This window comes from Anser anser (assembly GCF_964211835.1).
Source record: "Anser anser genome assembly, chromosome: 8".
NCBI classification, from domain to species: Eukaryota; Metazoa; Chordata; class Aves; order Anseriformes; family Anatidae; genus Anser; species Anser anser.
This window is the reverse complement of record NC_139728.1, coordinates 22,911,696-22,930,817: the sequence shown is the minus strand read 5'-3', so window position 1 is coordinate 22,930,817 and position 19,122 is coordinate 22,911,696. Positions and strand designations below refer to the sequence as shown.

At 60.0% G+C, this 19,122-nt stretch overlaps 2 protein-coding genes across 3 annotated transcripts; one reads left to right on the top strand and one right to left on the bottom strand.

Moving 5' to 3' along the window:
* Nucleotides 1-544: 544 nt before the first annotated feature.
* On the bottom strand, nucleotides 545-5,458 carry LURAP1 (leucine rich adaptor protein 1). The gene is made up of 2 exons (XM_083846978.1): nucleotides 5,187-5,458; nucleotides 545-2,384 (listed from the first exon to the last, which is right to left on the bottom strand). The coding sequence occupies exons 1-2, from the start codon at nucleotides 5,379-5,381 to the stop codon at nucleotides 1,722-1,724; spliced, it is 858 nt and encodes a 285-aa protein (XP_083703104.1). The 5' UTR covers nucleotides 5,382-5,458; the 3' UTR covers nucleotides 545-1,721.
* On the top strand, nucleotides 2,360-18,860 carry POMGNT1 (protein O-linked mannose N-acetylglucosaminyltransferase 1 (beta 1,2-)). Of its 2 annotated transcripts, none has more exons than XM_083846977.1 (22): nucleotides 2,360-2,378; nucleotides 6,160-6,335; nucleotides 7,451-7,559; nucleotides 7,885-8,000; nucleotides 8,179-8,244; nucleotides 8,713-8,826; nucleotides 9,471-9,588; nucleotides 9,880-9,978; nucleotides 10,487-10,614; nucleotides 11,033-11,103; nucleotides 11,370-11,445; nucleotides 12,511-12,594; nucleotides 12,744-12,785; nucleotides 13,001-13,059; nucleotides 13,486-13,558; nucleotides 13,855-13,983; nucleotides 14,297-14,422; nucleotides 14,573-14,637; nucleotides 15,263-15,307; nucleotides 15,475-15,610; nucleotides 15,988-16,097; nucleotides 16,246-18,860. In XM_083846977.1, exons 2-22 carry the CDS (start codon nucleotides 6,225-6,227, stop codon nucleotides 16,346-16,348), a joined length of 1,980 nt encoding a protein of 659 aa, XP_083703103.1. In that variant the 5' UTR covers nucleotides 2,360-2,378; nucleotides 6,160-6,224; the 3' UTR covers nucleotides 16,349-18,860. The 2 variants fall into 2 exon arrangements, with proteins under 2 accessions (XP_083703103.1, XP_083703102.1); XM_083846976.1 differs by lacking the exon at nucleotides 2,360-2,378 and adding an exon at nucleotides 5,662-5,786.
* The last annotated feature ends 262 nt before the right edge of the window (nucleotides 18,861-19,122 follow it).

Here is a 19,122-nt window from a genome sequence, read left to right as displayed (position 1 = left end):
GCCGCAGCACTTAGGGGACGGGCCCTTTTCGGGGCACGCAGGGAGGGGAAAGCCCGTGGGACTTTTTAACAGCTCTCCTCACTAGTTATTAAAGCATTTTACTGCCTCGTTAAGGCAGCCTAATCTCTGTGTATATCTAAAAAGAAAGAATTGGCTCGCTGGTGGTGTTATACCAGAGGTGGGCGTTTTCTGGCACTGGCTCAGCTCCTGCCCGGCTGCTTTATCTGCTTGTTTTCCTGCCAGGTCCCAGCGCCAAACCGCCCCGTGACAGAGCCTGCACCCACCCACGGGTGCTCTGCAGCCCCCAGACACCCACCTGGCAGCCAGACAGACATCCCCCGGGGGGGGCATTTCCCCAGGGAGGTTTGGGGATGTGATGGGACATCCCCCCATCTCCACCTCCGAGGTCTGGATTTGGGGGATATCCAATTTTGGGGGCTGTGGGTAGCAGGGACAGGGAAGCTGGCCCCAGGGCATTTCAGGCAGGGGTAGGAGCCTCCCCCCCGACACCTCTGCGAGCTCCCCAAAGCACCGACAGCGTGGCTTTGGAGAAACACAACCATTTATTAAGCCAGCTATTTTTGTCGACAGCGGTTTCAGCAATGCCGGAGGACTTTAGGTTCCCCCCCCCACCCCAGGGACCCCCAGCGGGTTCACGGCATGCAGAGCTTGAGGGAAAGCTGGGGACGCCAGCCTTGGGGGACGCGGTGGCTACGCGGGAAAGCCACGAGAAAGGTCTTTGCTCCAGAAAGGTCTTCCCTCTCTCTCGGCTTCCCAGCTGTTTCAGGAGAAGTTGAACCAACTCCCACCACCCCAACAAGGACAGAGGCAGGATTCAGCTCACAGACGGAGGGGAAAACCTGTGCCGAGGCAAGCAGGCGGCTGTTGCAGCACCCAGCTGGGGCCAGCACCTTCCAGGCTCGTTCCCTGCGCGTGGGAGAGCACCCTCCTTGAGGCTGTGGGATGCCGAGGTCCTTCCCCGCATCATCTGCTGGAGGGAGCAGATCCTGCCCGAGGCAGCACAGCTCCAGCACAAGCCATGCTCTGCAAGCCGGGGGTGCTGGGGGGCGTAGCGGGCGGGCAGTGAAAGGCACGGGAAGAAGCCAAGGCTCTCGGGGCACAGAGGACATCTCTGGGGCAGGGTCACTGCAAATCCACGCTGGCGGAGGAGCCTCGAAACACGTCAGGAAACTCCCACTTTGCTCTGCCCTTCTGCGGGCACGCGGGGAAGGGAGATCTGTGCCGAAATCCCTCCTCCGCAGGGCACCGAGAAAGCCCCACGGAGCAGCCACGGTGCCCACCCCACCACGTTGCAGGTCACCGAAACCACCTGCCCCTTCAGGGAAGGGGATTTTGGCATCGACCACGTGCCGCGGCCCCAGGTCCTCCAGGTCAGACCTACCCTTGAGGGGCGCTGGCCTTGAAGAGGGCGATGGAGACAAGCAGGCCCAACGGGGGTGCTCAGCTCACCCCAGAGCAAAGGATTAAATTTAGGGGGCCCCACCTCACCCTGCCTCTCCCACCAACTGCCCACGGGGCGGGCAGCCCTCACCCAGCCCCTCTGAGCTGCGTTCCCTGGCGGGGGGCTCAGAGGGACAAGGGGACACGACCCAACCACCCTGACCCCCTCCCAGCCAAACCACGCTCCCAAGCGGGGCCGAACGAAGCAGAGCAGGCGAAGAGGGGAGCCGGGCCGGGGGCGTGAGGACCAGCAAAGGGGGCTACAAGAACGTCACGTCGTCCTGGGACTGGAGCCAGCGCCAGTGGGCGTCGTACTCCGCGTGCAGTTTGCTGGTGAGTTTGCAGTTCTCCGAGTCAGCCTCGGCTTTCCGAGCCTTCCCGCTTGGGTTCCCCTTCCCCATCCTTTCCCCGGCCCCCGCTGGCACTTTGGGGTCTTTGCCCGGTTCCAAAGAGCCGGGCTGCTTGCCCAAGTAGCCGTTGGCCACCTGGGGCTCCTTGGCAAACCGCTGCTGGTCCGGGGCGAGGTCTGCGGGGGGCCACTCGTGCTCCGCTTTGCCCTTCTCCAGCTTCCCAAGGCCCCTCTCGGGGTCCATCCTGCCCCAGTCCTGCTCGGCCCTGCCCAGGGGTCTCGCGGGAGGCTCGGCGGCGTTTTGGGAGTACTCGTCCATGTCGTCAGCCAGCGTGTCCAGGTAGCTGCCGACCGAGATGCTGTCCAGCTTGTCGGGGGGGTCCTGCAGGCTGTCCCAGCTGCCCCGCCGCGAGGCCGCCTGGCTGCCCGCCAGGCTGTACTGGCTGCTGGCCAGGCTGCTGCCGCGGCTGGGCAGCGCGCTCCGCTCCTCCAGCAGCCATTTCACCGCCTCGATGCCCTCGTTCACCAGCACCAGCTGCTGCAGGATCTTCACGTCCACCGCCCGCAGGTAGGCCTGGGTTGGGGAGGGGGGGGGGAGACGGAGAGCACGGCTCAGCGGGGGGCGCGGCACGCTTCGCCCTCCCTCCATCCCCGGCCCCCAAGAGACCTACGGCCCCAAATCCCAGCCCCGTGGTCCTGCTTGAGACCCCATCATCAGGGACCAACAACTTATGGCACCCACGCAGCCGTCCCCATACACAAGCACCCCCGTGGGGATGGGGGCAAGCAAATAACTGCGGGCACAGGGGGTCCAGATCTGAGCCCAGAGCATCCCCTGAACGCACCGAAACCCAAATCCCACCCAAAAATCCCAGTCAAACATCACCTTTTTTGAGATGTAAGAAAAATCAGACACAAGGCATCCATCCTGGCCCTTGTTTGCGCTCGGCCTGGAGCCATGGTGGGGGTATCATGGGGTTATGGGGTCCCTATCACCGATCCCACCCTGGCTTGGCTGCCCCCTGCCCCTGCGGGGTCGGGGAAAGCTCTCCGCAGAGCTGCAGCTCCTGCAGGAACATCTGGTTTCCTAACGGGAAGCCCGGCGTGCCAAGACATTCCTGGCCGTATGATACTCGCCGCCGAAAGCCACTGGATTTCCCCTGCGCCGGGCGGAAATATTTTGCCAGGAAAGGGAATAAAAAGGCAGGGGGTGGGGGAGAGGGAGAGAAACCCACGGCGAGCCAGGTAGGGGCAGCCGGTGCGAGGGGAGACGAGGGCTGAGAGCTGGGATAATGTGAGCAATGCATCTCCAAAGGCAAATCCCAGCTGGGCTGGGAGCTGGTGAAACGCAGCCACGTCCTCAGCCGAGGGAAAAGCTGCCCTGAGCGTGCCCCGAGGGTCTCTGGGGAGCCCCATCTCCGGTCCCACGGCTGGCACCGGGACAAAGCCGCCGGAGGAAGGAGCCTGGGAAAGCTCCGGACGGAGGTGACGCCTCGCAGCTCAGAAGATGCAAAGAAAATGGGCAAACGCTTATAGCGACCCGACACCAACCCCCTGCCCCTCCCCAAACCCATCAGGCTGGATTTAAAAAAAAAAACAAATAAATAAATTGCAAGGGGATGAGAGAGCTGCAGCCAGCCCAGACTGGGGCAGGAGCCAGCTGTGAACTGCAGAAACTTCCTTTCTAGGCAAGTTATTTCACAAACCGCCTCCGACGGACTTTTCCGCACGCTCCAAAAGCATCTGGCCTTGGCACGGAGGACGCGCTGGACGAGGCAGCCTGGGAGCTCCTGACATCCTCCCCAGGCCTGGAGAAACTGCGTTTTTCTCCACCACATCCAGCTGTGGCGGGCGGAGAGGCGAGGGGGGAGCGGGGCCCTGAGGTCAGAAGCTGCCCCAAATTAAGGGATGGGATCCCGATGAGGGATGCTCCCCAGATTCGGTTTCTTTGGCTGATCTGCTGCGATTTCGGGCCAGCCTGAGCCCCGCCGCTTCACCCCCGTAAGCATCCAGGTGAGGGCGGCGTGGAAGGACACCGAGATCCTACAAGATCCTACAAGAAGCCAGCTGCCCTTTATGTCCCTGTCCCTGCAAGTGGCAGCAGCAGCCAGCGGGGAGCAAGGTGACCGCGGTGCCCGGTGCGTGGCATGGCACTGGGGGACACCGGACAACCTGCTCCGGGACGTGCCTCAGTTTCCCCCAGCACACTGTCCACCCCCACAACCATCCCATCCTCCTGAAATGTCCCGTCCTAAAAGGGGGCAGTGACCCCAGCACAGCCCGCCCCAATAGGGCCACGGTCCTTCGTCCCTCCCCAGCACCCACGCGTTGGTTTTTTTCTCCCTCCAGGACTGACAGATTTGGGGCAATGGGAGGAAATTGGCCTAAGGGGCTGGGGACAAAGCTGCAATTAGGATTTCCACCCTGACAAGCGCCACCTCTGCCCTGTCCCCTCCGTCCCCAAGGGCATTAAAGGGCAGCCCAGCACCAGGGCAGGATGCGCTCCTCGCCCCCAAACCCGCTCCCCCTCCCTCCCACAGGCAGGATCGTGCCCCTGGGGATAAAATATCCCCTTCGGGTCGGGAAAACGTGGGAATTCGCTGCCTCCTCCCCGCGCCGCCCACGCCGGGCAAGCCTCTCCTCCCAGCACGGCTGCGGCGTGGGGGCCAGGCGTGGTGCTGTGCCCACGGGGGGACATTTGGGGTCCTGCCTGGGGGCTGGGGGCGATGGGGACCCCCCCCCGGACCCCGGCTGCCCCCCGGTTTGGGGCCACCGCCGCCGGCCCCGCTGCGTGGGGTGGGGATGGGAAGGGCCGGGGCAGGGGGAGGAAAGCCCCGAGCTCGGTGCTGAGGGCCGGGGGTTATAAAACATGGCCCAAAGCGGGGCCCTGAGGGTGTCGCGGGGGGTAAGGCAGCCTTCATCCTCCTCCTCCTCCTCCTCCTCCTCCTCCTCCTCCTCCTCCTCTTCCTCCTCCTCCCAGCAGCCGGGCTCTGGACCTTCCCCCCGGGCTCAGAGTACAACCACGCAGCCAAGGGGCACCGGGGCCGCCCGGTTCGGCCTCCCAGGCCTCACCGCCGCTCCGCCGGCGGGGCTGAGCCGCCGGTACGGCCGGTGCAGCCGGTGGCGGGGGCACCCTTCGGCCCCTTTTCCCTGTGTAAACGCCGCTCCCGTGCGTGGGAGCGCCCCCGGCGCCCAACCCCGCCCCGTTCCCCGAGCCCAGCGGCTCCCCCCGGTGCCGGCGGGGTGATGCCGAGGAGCTGCCCGTGCCCGCCGCCACCCCCGGGGCAACCGGGGCGGGCTCAGCAGCACCGCTAGCCCGGTAACCCGCAGCTCCCCCGCCCCGCGCTCCCCTCCGCCCGCCGGTGCCGGCACTCACCAGCTCCAAGCGGAGCGCGCGGAGGCGGTCGGCGAGCGGCGGGCGGGCACCGCGAACGGGCACCGGGAGCACCGGGAGCGGCACCGGGAGGGGCTCAGCCCGCAGCCCCCGCAGCAGCCCGGCGGGCGGCCGCCGGCCCAGCTTGCCGGCCAGCTCCCGCAGGTCCGCGGGCAGCGCCTCCCCGCCGCCCTCCATGCGGCCGGCACCGGGCGGCGGCACCGGGCGGCGCTGTCACCGAGGCCACGCCCCCTTTCCGCAAGCCACGCCCCCTTTCCCCAAACCACGCCCCCTTTCCTCAAGCAACGCCCCCTTTCCTCAAACCACGCCCCCTCCCGGTAAGCCACGCCCCCTTTCCGCAAGCCACGCCCCCCTCCGCCGCAGCCCCGCAGCCCTCCGCCGCAACCGCTCTCCCCCGCCGCCGAAGCCACGCCCCCTCGCGGCGCGGTGGGCGGGGCTAAGCGAGGCCACGCCCCGCCCCCCCCCCCCGCCCGGTCGTCTCGCGGCGCTCTGCGGCGCCGGAAGCGGCGCGGCCCCGCCGGTGCTGAGGGGGCGGCGGCGGCGCCCAGCGGGGCGCGGAGCGGGCCCGGCTCCCGGCTCGCCGTGAGTAGCGCCGGGACGCGGCCTTGTGGTGCCCTCACGCACCCCGCAACCGGGCACCGGGCGGCTCCGGGCCCGCCTCACGCCTCCTGCGGCCTCCTCCGGGCCTCCCCGGGGAGGCCTCGGCCCGGCCGGGCCTTGTCCCCCCCTCAGCACCACGGGGACTTTGGGGCCTTCCCTCAGCACCGGGGTGGGGTTTGGGGCCGCCGCCCCTCAGCGCCGGGGTGGGCTGGCTCGGGGCAGGGCCCTCAGGAGCCCCTGGGGTCGGGGGGTTTCTCCTTGCTCCCCGTACAGTGCCCTCACCCGCAGCTGGCAGGCTCTGGCTTTGCTGGGGAGGGGATTTGAGTCTCAGCCTGTGCCCACCCCGTCCCCGCAGGGAGCCCCGATGGACCCTCGAGAGGAGGCGAGCGCATCCTGACCCTCGTCCCTGCCCCCGCGACTATGGAGGAGTGGAAGCCCAACGCCGTGCTCAAGCCCCACAAGAAGCGGAGCTGGTACTTGGCCTGGAAGTACAAGCTCATGAACCAGCGGGCGCTGAGGAAGCTGTGCCAGGTGAGTCGCCCGCGGTGGATTAGGGAGGTTGATCTGCGGGGTTTGCAGGGTTATGGGGCAGCAGCATGGGTGGGGGGGGGTATGCCAGGAGGCCTGGGTGACCTAACATGCTGGGGAAGCCAAACCTGTTCCTAGAAAATCCACCCCAGTGGCTTTGTGCTCCTGCATGGAGGGGTCTGCTGTGTCTAGCAGCTCCTGCCAGCTGCAAATGGACCATTAAGTGGCTATGGCAGAAGATACAGCTGTTCGGGCTTCTTTGGGAGACTCTTAGTAAAAAAAAAATGTGACTTGAGTGATTCCTTCCCTCCTGGTTCTGTACGTGTACTGAGTGCAGTAGGGCTCTGCCCGCAGTGGGAAACCATTCCTGCCAGGTGATTTGCAAACCAAGCCTGGTATAAGGTGCAACAGGCAGACAGAAAATAGGACTGAGTAACAGGATCTCATGCCCTAGAGGCAGCTGGTGTTTAGGAAAGCCACAGACCTGCTTGTCTGTACCATAAAACTGCTAATCTGTCGTTGAGCTGCCATCCCAGGGGACATCTGGGGGTATAAGGATGGGGAGGGTTTGCCCATGGGGCTGCACAAAAGGAGCTGTTCCCACAGTGAGCGGAGCCTGGTGGAATTTGGCAGTCAGTGACTGAGGGAAGGAGAAGGTTTTGTGCTTGCCTGGGGGGATGAAGGCTCACGAGGGCTCCCTGGGGAAGGAGACTGCTTGGGGGCCTTGGGATCAGGCCCGATCTTTCAGGCAGGCGCTGCTGGCAACTCTGTGGCAGTGTTAGGTGTCAAGGTGTCAGCTGAGGCCTTGCCTTCAAACCCAGGTTGTCCTGCATCCCAGGCAGTGCTGCCATCCTCTTGGGATCTTGCAGCTTCCCCCTTGCAGATTGATCATTTCCCACCACTGGATGTTCGTGTTCCAAGTCTTCCTGTCTCAAAAAATGGTCCTTTGGGTGTGGAATAGTTTCTGCTTTGCTCTGTGTCTGAAAAAGAAGAATGGGGGCAATGGTACTGAAGATCCCTTGGCAGATCTCCTCGGGGTGCCCTGCAGACTCTGCCAGGGAGGTGGCCCGCTCTTGGGGTTGTTACAAGCTGCTAACACAGAGCACCCTGCATTGCAGACAGGAGCTGTCCTCTTCCTGCTTGTAACTGTGATCGTGAACATCAAACTGATCTTGGACACCCGGAGAGCTGCTTATGAGGAGGAGGAGGAGTCTGCACAGGATTACGGTGAGGGGCAGGAAGTAATTTCTTGAAGTCTGGGGAAACTTGTGGCCAACTACAGCATGAAGAAGAGGTCTGTGCCTGTGGGTTTAACAAAAAATAGAAAAGGATGTTTCCGTTCCTGGTCTGTCTACTTCAACACGTTTGGCCGCAGAGGTCTGCAAGGGGTCAGACCTGTTGCTCTATTGGATTTCCTTCACTTGCTTTCCCCTTAGGTTCTGACCCGTGGCTTGGGGGCTTGGGGTGCCTGGGGGTTTGGCTGGGCTAGGGCGGAGCAGGGACAAGCCAGGGGTGCTGGGGCTGGTTGAGCCTGGGCTTTCTTCCCCTGTAGATGATGAGCTGCTGAACGTGGAGGTCCCTAGGCACCCTGTGAGCAACAAGAAGGTCTTGGATGTCGAGGTGTACTCCAGCAGGTCAAAGGTCTACGTGGCTGTGGATGGAACGACGGTAAGTGGGAGGATGGGGCTGAACGGGTGGCGCTGTGACCACAGGCAGTGAGAGCACTTCCGTGACTGACCAGAAGTCACAGAGAGAGACCTGCCCTTTGTTTGGGGGCCCTGCTGTGCCGAATGGGCAGGGGATACGGGGTGCTGGCTCCTGGTTCTCATCGTTTCTCCACCCGCAGGTCCTGGAAGATGAGGCTCGTGAGCAGGGAAGAGGGATCCACGTCATCGTCTTAAACCAGGCTACGGTAAAGCATCCCTGCGTGCCTGCCTGTGGCTTTGTCCCCGAGCTGCGTGTGTCCTTCCTGTCTAACTGTTGGGTGTGTGAGGAGACGGGCAGCCAGGAGAGAGGTCTCTGAATACGAGTTTGCCTCCAGATGCCAGAGTACAACACGGTGTTTCTCCTGTGCTTGTCTAGCTCAGAGAAAGGCTTTGACTGGTTTCCTAGGCGGTTTAGACCGGGAGAAATGTGAACCCCAACGGGGATGTCACTGGGGAGCAGGAAGAAGAGGAGTCATGGGGTTGACTGAAGCTGCCCCTCAGCACTTTGTGTGCTACAAAAAGGCAGAGCTTGCCTGGGGACTTGCTCCTTAGCCCACCAAAAAATGAACTCATCGTGTTGCTCTGGATCTGAGACTTCCAGGGCAGATTTCCATATTCCCACCTGTCCTGATTATATAAAACTTAAGATGCATCTTGTGTTTGAATGCCAACAGGGTCACGTGATGGCCAAGAGGGTCTTTGACACCTACTCTCCTCATGAAGACGAAGCCATGGTACTCTTCCTCAATATGGTTGCCCGGGGCCGAATCCTGATCTTCACCATTAAGGTAGGTGACATTAGTGTCAGAACAAAATGTCACCTCGAATGAGGACACCCTCAAGCTGGACTCTTGAATGTCACTGGGCGTTCCCAGAGCTAAATGTCACATTCCCAGCTGTGCTGTGTCTCCCTGGTTGGACCACCTCCCTCATCCTCTCACTCTCCCTGGTTACTGCTGTGTGCCCAGTAAGGCTGGAGGGCAAAAAGAGAGTGTACCAGAACTTGCAGATGTAAGCAAGGTGGAGAATGAATGTGAAGAAGTATAAGGATGTAGGGGGACCTTTCTGGGTGGTGTTCTGTGCCAGTTCCAGGCTGTTGAGGTGGGAGTGGACTGTGCTGGCTCTGGGGCTACTCTGTGAGCACCACTGTGCTTTAAGGTGGCAGGTTCAGATGTGTGAAGTGTTGGTAGACACTGTCCCTGCTTGAGAACAGTGTGGTCTCGAGGAAACAGGAGTCTGACTCCTCTGACCTTGCCCGTAGGTCATGGTGAAACAACCAGCAGGTTTAGTGGTGTGGAGATCTTGGGAACCTGCTTTTGAATTTCTCTGGCTCAGCTGGTTCAAGGGTAGGAATGGGCCCTGTATCTCTTTGGTATTGATGGGAGACTCTTTGGTAGGCAGACCTCAGCTGCAGGGTTGTGTTTGCTTCCAGGATGAAGGCTCCTTTCACCTCAAGGACACAGCCAAGAATGTCCTGAAAAGCCTGGGGAGCCAAGTTGCGCCGTTCCTGAGCTGGAGAGATATGTGGACGTTTGTGGGGAAGAAGGGAGGTAAGAGAGGTTAACGCTTAGCCAGGAGAGTGTTCCTAGCTCCTTAATAGGTGAAGACAAACCCAGCCCATCCCCAAAATGCTCTATGAGCAGACAACAAGTCACAGAGAATAGGTAGCTCCATTTCTGGGGGTGAGGGAGGGGGCAGAGGCAGAGCATTTCCCTTTAGCAGCTCCCCAAAGGCCAAGGGCAGGATGCTAAATCACCACCCTGAGCTGCAGCTCTGCTCGTGCCTTGACGTGATGGGGATTGGCTCTTCAAGACTGTCCTGACCCCGTGTCCCTGCTCCAGGGGAAGTGTACGGGGAGAAGCACGCCAAGTCACCTGCCCTCTCGACATGGGGCGACCCTGTGCTGCTGAAGACAGAAGTCCATCTGACATCTGTGGAAGGTAGGAAAATAAAATCTGCTCTGCGGTGCTGGGTGTCTCTGGAGGACGTCTGCCCACGTTCTTGGTGTTTTCAAGTCAGAGCCGTGGGTGTGTTAGCAACATCCCAGAATGGCTTTAAGGCTGTTTGACATGGGATGGTGGCTTATAATGGCACCAGCTTCCTTTCTTCGTGCTTCCATGGCTATTCCAGGTGTGGTCATAAAGAAAGGTGAGGGTGAGGGCCTGGTACATGTTGTGGCCACTTGTCACATCTCCAAACTAGGCCTGATCCAGTCTTTTCTGACTGTTGGCCTCAAACAAGGCCTGTTGCTGCCTCAGAGAGGCCATGCAACGGGAACGGTTTCCAAATGGCTCCTGTATGCTGTATCCTGCAGTGATGCTCGTTCACAGCAGCAAGCACTGGTTTGGTGATAGCTGAGCCCAGGGCAAGCCATCCGTGTGGCAGCCTGGAGTACACAAGGTGAGGCCGTGGGGGTGAGGAATCCTTTTTTCTCCTTGGTGCCTCCAGATGCTGAGTGCCACTGGCCTGACACGGAGCTGAACCGCCGCCGGAGGAGGTTCTGCAGCAAAGTGGAAGGTTACGGCAGCGTCTGCAGCTGCAAAGACCCCACGCCCATTGAGTTCAACCCTGATCCTGTGAGTGCGGGGCAGAGTATCAGGAAGGCTCCAGGAGGGGGGGCTAGGCAGGACCACGGGCAGCTCAGATGTAGAGCCTTGTCCCTACACAGCAGCTGAGTGGTGATGACTGCCCTTGGGCAAGCCGTTAGCCCCTGGCAATGTAGGAAGAAGATGCTGGGGTCATGGGGAAGGGGCTGTCCTTAGTACAGCACTGGCAGGTTTGAACAGAAGTCTCCAGGTGGATGCAGGCTGGGATTTGGGAGCAGGATCTGAGGTGGGATGAAGGGAAGAAGCTGGCAGGATCTCCAGCAGCGCTGAGCAGACCATATCCTGGGTGGCTGGTGCTGGGTTTAACAGCGGGCAGGTCCCTGCCTCTTGGATCCTGCTGTCGGTGGCATGGCATCACCCAGCCACACTCACATTTTTTCTCTTCCAGCTCAAAGACAACAGGGTCTTCGACGTGCCTGTAGCTGTTATTGCAGGGAACCGCCCCAACTACCTGTACAGGTAACCGCTCCAGGGGGTGCGACTTGCCTGCTCTTTGCCACGAGGTCAGGCACGGTTAAGCCCCCTTGCTGCTCAAACAACGTGGGCACGGCTTCTGGGACAGATCACAGGGTCCTTGGCCATGGGAAAGGGGAGAGCCTTTGGGTCCTGTGCCCTGTTCCCTCACCCTGCCCCCATTCCCCACCCCAAGGAATCCCTACCCCTCCGCGGAGTGGCCTGGACCCACTGGGACTGTGCTGTGCTCAGGCCCCTCGGTTTCTCCCCAGGATGCTGCGCTCCTTGCTGTCGGCTCAGGGTGTCAATCCTCGGATGATCATGGTCTTCATTGATGGGTACTATGAGGTGAGAATGCTCCTGGGGGGTCCCTGTAAACAGGTCCTTGGTCCCCCAGCCGAGGGGATGCGGTGCTGCCCTAGTCCTTAGTGGGGTGGCAGGCTATGAGCCCCTTCACCCTTCCTCCTGCTATCGGTGAGGGTGCTCCTCATCTGCTTCTTTGCAAAGTCTGGAGGCATGGAACCCTAAAAAAAGTCTGTGAAAAGGCTGTGAAAACAGTGGCTTGGAAAAAAAGCCACTGAAAGCTGTGGCTTGGTAGAGGAGAGCTGTTTCTTGAGAGTTCAAAGACTTTCCCATCGGCTCAACCTTGTAATGCACCGGAGAGTCCCACAGCAAGCCCTGGCTCTGTGGCAGCAGGATGTGCTCCCAGTTGCCCAGTTCTCCCAGCACTGCCAGGCTGTGGGGCTGGGGCAGCTGGTGTGTTTGTGCAGGCTGTTACTGCAGTGCATCAGAGTGGTTAAAGATAGCAGTAACCATTGCCATGGCAACTGGAGCAGTATCCCTCTGCTGCGAGGGGGCAGCTCGGATGCTCGGGCTGCCGTGGTGGATACCAGGAAGATGGAGAAGGTTGTGGTGGCGCCTTCTAGGAGCAGAGGTATTTCAGCCCAAATACGGGTTACTTCTGCCCCCAGTGAGAATGTGTTTGGACCGAGAGGTCCTTCTTGGCAGCTGTGGGAGGAAGTGGAGTTGGTTGTGGTCTTGCTACTAAGCAGCTGGAAGGCGTTCCTTGACGTACCTGTTTTATGTCTGCGCTGTCCATGGGGGACTAGAAACTTGGGGCCTCTTAGATATTCTTTGGGTGTAAGTTTGGGTATTTAAAGTAGCGGGTCTAACGAAAACTTACGGCATTGGTTAGTGATACTTAGGGGCTGAAGGACCAAGATGGTTTGGTGAGTTTCTTGCAGTGGAGTCCTTAGCACAGCAGCAGTTGGAGCCTCAGAGTTCCCCAGGAGGACAACTACACAGAAGAGATTGGCCTGTTGCTGTTGTTCCAGGGAGCTGACACTGTGGCAGAGAGTGGGGAGAGTGTGTCTAACCCCACACATTTGAAGGCTCTCTACATTCCCGTTGCAGGAGCCAATGGATGTTGTGGAGCTGTTTGGCCTCTCAGGAATCCAGCACACTCCCATCAGCATTAAAAATGCCAGAGTTTCCCAGGTGAGAGACCCTTCCCAGCCCCCAGGGGAGCTTTTTATTGGGATGGTATTTGAGGGAGGCAGGCTTAGCCCCACATCTGTGCCAGGCTGCCCCTCCCTGTGGTCCAGGCGTTGATGCTAACACAGGCAATGATGTGTCTGTTCTTGCAGCACTACAAAGCCAGCCTGACTGCAACCTTCAACCTGTTCCCGGTAAGTGAGACCTCTGCCTGAGCCCTGTATCGCTGCTTGCCCTTGGGAGTGAGGCAGCACAAAGCTGCCCTGGGAGAGTGGCGTCTGTGATAGCCTCCCTCACAGGAGCTGGAATTGGTCCTGTGGGGCAGGGAGCAGCACAACTGGGGTCACTGCCTGGTGTCTGCTCTGTCCTGGTCCTCTCCATCCTTCTGACATCTCACCTTGCCCTACAGGATGCCAAATTTGCTGTGGTTCTGGAGGAAGACCTCGACATTTCTGTTGACTTCTTCAGGTAAAGCTGTGGGTCACTGAGATTCTGTTCAGGGGCGTTTCGTTGGAGCTCTCTGGCTGCCTCAGGAGAAGCCAGATCCCTGCCGTGATGTAGCTCACCTGTCCGGGGCTAAGCAGTCCCTAGCCAACGACTGTAGCTGAGCTCTGCATGCACGGAGACTAGTTGTTGAATTCACTGTCCCTAGGACTTGGTGCAGGGTCACTTCAGCATCTGGGATTTTGTAGATTTTGTCCTTTTTTGTTTGTTTTGTTTATTTTTGAGCCGCTGACTTGTTTTGCACATGCACGTATGCCAACATCAGCCACCTCAGCCCAAGAGGTGGGTTAAACATTCCCAGCGGTTGGGGATGGCTCATTTCCCGAGAATTTTCCTCGGTTTGTCTGTGGGAAGGATCTCTGACCATGGACTGGGCAACTCTTTCCTCAGCTTTCTGAGCCAGTCAATATACCTACTGGAGGAGGACGAGAGCCTGTACTGCATCTCAGCATGGAATGACCAGGTGGGTTGGGGGGAGATGGCGGAGCAGGGACAGCTGTGCCCTTTGTTGCCCCCAAGTCTGGGGGCTGAGTGCTCACTGTAAAGCAGGTTTCCCCCAGCACCATCAACCTGTGTGTGTCTCCCCAGCCCTGTACCATTCAGAAGTGCCCCTGCAAATTTCCATCCTGTCCCTGCCCCGTGCTTCCCAGTGGCTGTCCCCTTCTTCCAGTGCTGGGTGTTTCCATGGGGCAAGTTGCCCCCTTTCTTGGAGGGGTAGGGATGCATTCAGGGTGCTGAATGCTCCCCGTAACATCGCAGGGCTATGAGCACACGGCTGAGGACCCCTCGCTCCTGTACCGTGTGGAGACCATGCCGGGCCTGGGCTGGGTGCTCCGGAAGAGCCTCTACAAGGATGAGCTGGAGCCAAAGTGGCCAACCCCAGAGAAGGTGAGTATACTCGGGGGGCTTTGTCTTCTGCGCCTACGTCTTTGTATATTTGCAGTCCCTGATCATCTTCAGCTCTTGGAGGGGCCCTGGTTCTTTCTGAGCTTCCCCTGGGAAGGATGCCCAAGCAGGATGGATCTGGGATAGGCACTAACTTGAGGACCACGTAACCAGCCACAGATGTAGCTGGAACAGCCCTGGCAAGCTGGGCTGTGGGGACTGGAGCTTGTGAGGGCAGCCGGAAGGGCCCCAGGACAGCCATTTTATTGAGTGATGTCCCCAAACGTGAGTGTAAGCAGCAGTTTCCCTTCCCCAGCTCTGGGACTGGGACATGTGGATGCGGATGCCTGAGCAGCGGAAGGGCCGGGAGTGCATCATCCCCGACATCTCGCGCTCCTACCACTTCGGCATCGTGGGGCTCAACATGAACGGCTACTTCCACGTGAGTGACCTCTGCCAGGCCCTGTCCTGGTGCTGAGCTCTGACCCCAGTCACCTCTCCAGGTAGTAGTGGGTGTGCTTGAGGTGACGTCCGAGTACTGCTGACTCCCTGCTGAACCCTGTTTTCTTTCCATCCTCTCTCTCTTCACCAGGAAGCCTATTTCAAAAAGCACAAGTTCAACACGGTTCCAAATGTCCAGCTTAAAAATGTGGAGAGGTGAGTACTGGTCAGAAAAAGGTCTGGATGAAACAGCTGCATGAGCTGATCCTGTCTGCTTGTGCTGGGGATGTTTCCCTTCTGGCACAAAAACCATCAATCACCTCCAGCACGTTGGCACCTCTGGATGAATCCTTGCAGTCTTTTTGTGAGGTTGTGTTCAGCTAAGCCATGTTCCAGGAATCCCAAAAGCAGCCTGGGCATAAAGCACCCCTCCTTCTTGTTTGTGAGACCCCAGCCACAGTGAGGGACAGACACCTGTCCCTTATACTCCCTTTCACTGATAAGCTTGGAAGACCAGGTACCTTGGCTTGAAGCTTAAACCTATCAAGGTGCAAGTAATCAGCCCTGTGTGGGTTTTGTTTTTGTTGTCTGTCTGTTTTCTCCCAAAGACATGGATGCTTTGGTGGAGGCAGTTCAGAGCTGTCCTGGCAAACATTGAAAGGTCACATTTTTGCTACCACGTCCTGCTAGGATGTGTGGCAGTCCCTATTCTCCATCCATTGTCTCCAACTTGCCTTTTAGTATTACAATGGAGTAATCTTTAATTTGGATCACTTGGGGATGGTCCTTGCTTATCAGCCTATCTGACTTTGCCCTGATCTCTGTGCTCTGTCTTCAACAGCTTGAGAAAAGATGCCTATGAGGCTGAAATTCATCGGCTCCTGGGGTAAGTGCCTGCAGGAAGGGTGGGAATCTACGGAGCACGATAGGTGGGCAAACTAGGACAGAAGAAAGGGTGGAGGTGGCCCCAGCCACCCTGGAGTGTGTGAAGCACCCTGCAGTGGAACAGGGAGGAAGCAGGTCGTCTTCTCACTCCCTGTTCTGTTTCTGCAGTGAGGCTGAAGTCCTGGACCACAGCAAGGACCCCTGTGAGGACTCCTTTGTGCCCGACACCGAGGGCAAGGTCTATGTCATGTTCATCAAGATGGAGCAGGAAGCAGACTTCACCACCTGGACTCAGCTCGCCAAGGTGAGGCCCTGGCATAGGACGTCCTCCCCCCCGCACTGATCTTGGCATTGCTAGAAAACACCTGGCTATTTTCCTCGGTTTTTGCCCATGGCATGGACACAGCTCAGAAAATGGATTCATGCTGCCCTTGGGTGATGTTTAAGCTCTTGATGTTTACGGAAGACACCGGGTCGTTTTTAGGCAGGCGCTTGGCTTATTGTGGATAAATCTTATGACCTCCCTGTGCGGGAGCCCGTGGCCAAGCTTGTCTGGAAGTTTTTATTTGCTCACCTGGGTGTGCTGGTCAAGACCCCTGTCCCGAAGCAGGATCCCCACCCTCTACTGATGGTGGGTGGAGGTGGGCACTGATGCTTCTTCTTCCCTCCCCTCCACCCTAGTGCCTCCATATCTGGGACCTGGACGTCCGCGGGAACCACAAGGGGCTGTGGCGGCTCTTCCGCAAGAAAAACCACTTCCTCGTCGTGGGGGTCCCTGCCTCCCCCTACTCGTGAGTATCAGGGGCACAGAAACCTGGGTAATTCCCCCCTGGCACCGTCCCCTGCCCAGGACACTGTTATCTGCTTCTGTCTCAGCTCACTTTTTGGGAGCTCCTGGCGCTGCTGGTGCCAGCTCCCATCCAGCCTTCTCACCCGCAGGTCCAAGAAGCCCTCCTCAGTGGTGCCGATCTACATGGAGCCCCCTGCGAAGGAGGAGGGGGCAGTGGCAGTGCCAGCAGTTGCTGCAGCAGAGCAGACGTGAGGCTGGCAGCTGGGAAGTGAGGGGGGGGACCAGGAGAGGACGGAGACCCCCACAGTGCAGAGACTGAGTTGGCAGCGGCTCTTGGAGGCTGGTGGCTGGACGTGGACTCCCATTTCAGGCTGCAGTTTGAGATTTTGGGCTACCTCCAGCCCCCTGTCACGGTCTCCCTCTCCCTCACGCAGGGGCAGGGTCCTTCCCTGTAGACGTGCCACCCCCATCGTCCCAGGAACATTTTTTAACACAGACTCTTTACTAATGCTGCTCCCGTTGCCCCCTGGCTGGGCAAGGTCGGAGGAAGGCACTGCTCACTTGAGGGCTGTGGGAGGCCTTTAGGAACGCCTCTGCTCCCATTTTCGCTCCCAGATCCCAAGAAGGCAGCACGCTCGTGTACAAGCGCTGCAGCCCGCCAGCTGGGTGTTATTTATGAACTCTTGCCCAGCGGTGAGCACGGTGGTGAAGAAGGGACCTTCCAGCTGCTTTCTCCTGCACAACGGTTGCACCTTGAAGACTGGGTTGGACATCTCCCTGCCTGGGCCACAGCGACTGCTGGGGGCAGAAGGGAATGCCGAGGAGGAGCCCGCCTTGCGGGCACGCAGGGGGCACCCTGTCCCCAGCACGAGGACAGGCGGGTGCCCCTGTCCTTTCCCTGCAGTTCTGGGAGCCGGAGAGGACTGCGGATGGAGGAGGACCCTACTCTGCGCTGCAGCTCAGACCGCCCTCACCCACCTCCTCTGTGGGGAGCAGCCCTGCCCCCCCCAGCTGCAGGATTGGGGGTGAAAGTGCCTTGCAGAGCGAGATGGGAGCAGCGAGCGGGGACTCCTCCGGCTGCGGGGGCAGGATGGACCTGGGCTCTCCAGCAGCCGCTCCTGGAGAGAGGAAATGCTGCGGTGTGGCGTGGTCCTTGCCTGTGGTACTGTACCCCTGCCTCTCCTCCCTGTCAGGTACGCCCAGCTCTCGCTGAGGACGGGCAGGGGGAGTTGTTCCCCTGAATCCCCCCCTTACTGTGGTACGATGCTAGCAGGGAAGCTGCGAGCTGATCCAGGAGGGGCAGCCTGGTTCTCCTGGCGTGGTACGTCCTCTCTGCAGAGGGAGAGGGAGGGGGTCCCTGCCCCCCTTCCTGTGCCTTAGGATGGACCCCAGGCCCCCTCCCCAGCCCCTTGGTACTAACTTTCTCCCCACACTAGGGCCAGCCCTAGTCCCCTGCTCCGTGCACCTCCCTGTCTCATCCACGAGGCAGGAGATCACTTCTCTGCCCCAGTCCCCCACCCTCAGTGCAGGGAGGCTCTGGCTCGCCTGCTGTGCCAGCGGCTGGATTTGCTGCTCAGCCCCTTCCCTGCGCTCACAGGGAGGGGATGCGAGGGCTGGGCCCTGGGGTGCAGCACCCTGTGGGCCAGGGGCTCGTCCCCTCTGTTTTCTCACTGTGAACGGAGTGCCGGGGCCCCCTGGGAGCACACACCTCAGCCCCCGCTGGGGTCTACACTACAGTAACTTATTTATTTATTGCTTGGGGGAAGGTAGCAGGAAAGTAGCGTGGAGAGCCAGCAGCCCTCAGCCTGCAAGGAGGCAGACCTGGAAGGTTTCTGTCTTGTTCCCCTGGCGCCATCCTCTGTTCACCTCCTCCTTCCTTGCCAGGGGTAGGAAAATATTGGTGAACTCAGCAAATCTGCTCCTCTCTGCCCAAAATGGTCCCTGTGTGGGTACAGCACAGCTCTAGCGTGACTCCAGGGGCTGTGACCTGCGCCGGCCCCAACAGGGCAGCTGTGTGTGCACTGCATGAGGCAGGACAGACACAGGAGAGGAACAGAAGGTGGCAGGGGTGGCCTGAGGGTGCAGGGTGGCACCCTTGAGACTTTACGGTACCGGCCCTGGGGCTCAGGCTGAACCCTTCCTTGCTCTGCCACCCCCAGCACTGCCCTTCTCTGGTGCTCTGGGGGGCAGCCCACGGGTGGTGGATGGGGCTGGGCTTTTTTTTTTTTTAATAATTTAGTTAAATACGAGAAACACGTCCTTTACATGCTCTGGGAAAGGGACTTAGCTTCCTCAGGGGGAAAGCCACTTGCTCCCAGGCACTGCTTTGGAGAAACCTGCGTGGCTCTCCGCTGTGACGCCGTTCCCTTGGCATCTCGGTTCCCGAGGCCCCTTTTCCCTTTAACCGACTGCCCCCTTCCCTTCTTGGCTGGCCGGACTCAGCCTGAGGCTGGGAGACGCTGGTCCCACAGGCAGGGAATGGCTCCCCGGGAGCTCTCAGCCCCGCGTGCTGCTCCCTGTCCTGCAGGGCCCAGGGCACTGCAGCTCTCGGCAGCGGCAGGACTCGACCCCGGGGCTTCGAGCTCCTCATCCCTTCCCTCTGCGTGTGACGGGCTGCTGGGCGCGCCGGGGGCTCCTATTCCCTCCGTCCCCCTTCCTCACGCGAGGCTCCCCTTTGGCAGCTGTGGTTGGGCTGGGGGGGGCGAGGGCATCCCCAGGGCTTTCTGAATCGAATTATTTTTTCAAGAATAAACATTGCACAGCTGTTGGGGCTCGGGTGTCTCATCTGGGGCTTTGCGTGCCTCGTGGGGCCACCTGCACGGACGGGGCAGAGCTGTCCTCCGGGCCGCAGCGCCTGACGGAGGCAAAAGGGAATGCCCGCAGCTCTCTGCCACAGCTGGAAGCCGGCGCCTGGGGCCTTTTGGCCCAAATATCCTGCTTGGGGTGTGTGTTTTCCAAGGAGCAGCCTGGCCAGGGAGGGTTGGCGGCTCCGGTGGCCGGTTGTCTTCTGGGTCAGTATCTAGGAA

Bases quoted from the DNA above. Each gene is read 5' to 3' on its own strand.
- LURAP1 (XM_083846978.1), bottom strand. From the start codon at position 5,381: ATGGAGGGCGGCGGGGAGGCGCTGCCCGCGGACCTGCGGGAGCTGGCC. The intron at 2,385-5,186 runs GTGAGTGCCGGC...TCCCCAACCCAG, and splicing joins GCGCGCTCCGCTTGGAGCTG to GCCTACCTGCGGGCGGTGGA.
- POMGNT1 (XM_083846977.1), top strand. From the start codon at position 6,225: ATGGAGGAGTGGAAGCCCAACGCCGTGCTCAAGCCCCACAAGAAGCGG. The intron at 7,560-7,884 runs GTGAGGGGCAGG...CTTCCCCTGTAG, and splicing joins GGAGTCTGCACAGGATTACG to ATGATGAGCTGCTGAACGTG. The intron at 11,104-11,369 runs GTAACCGCTCCA...GTTTCTCCCCAG, and splicing joins CGCCCCAACTACCTGTACAG to GATGCTGCGCTCCTTGCTGT.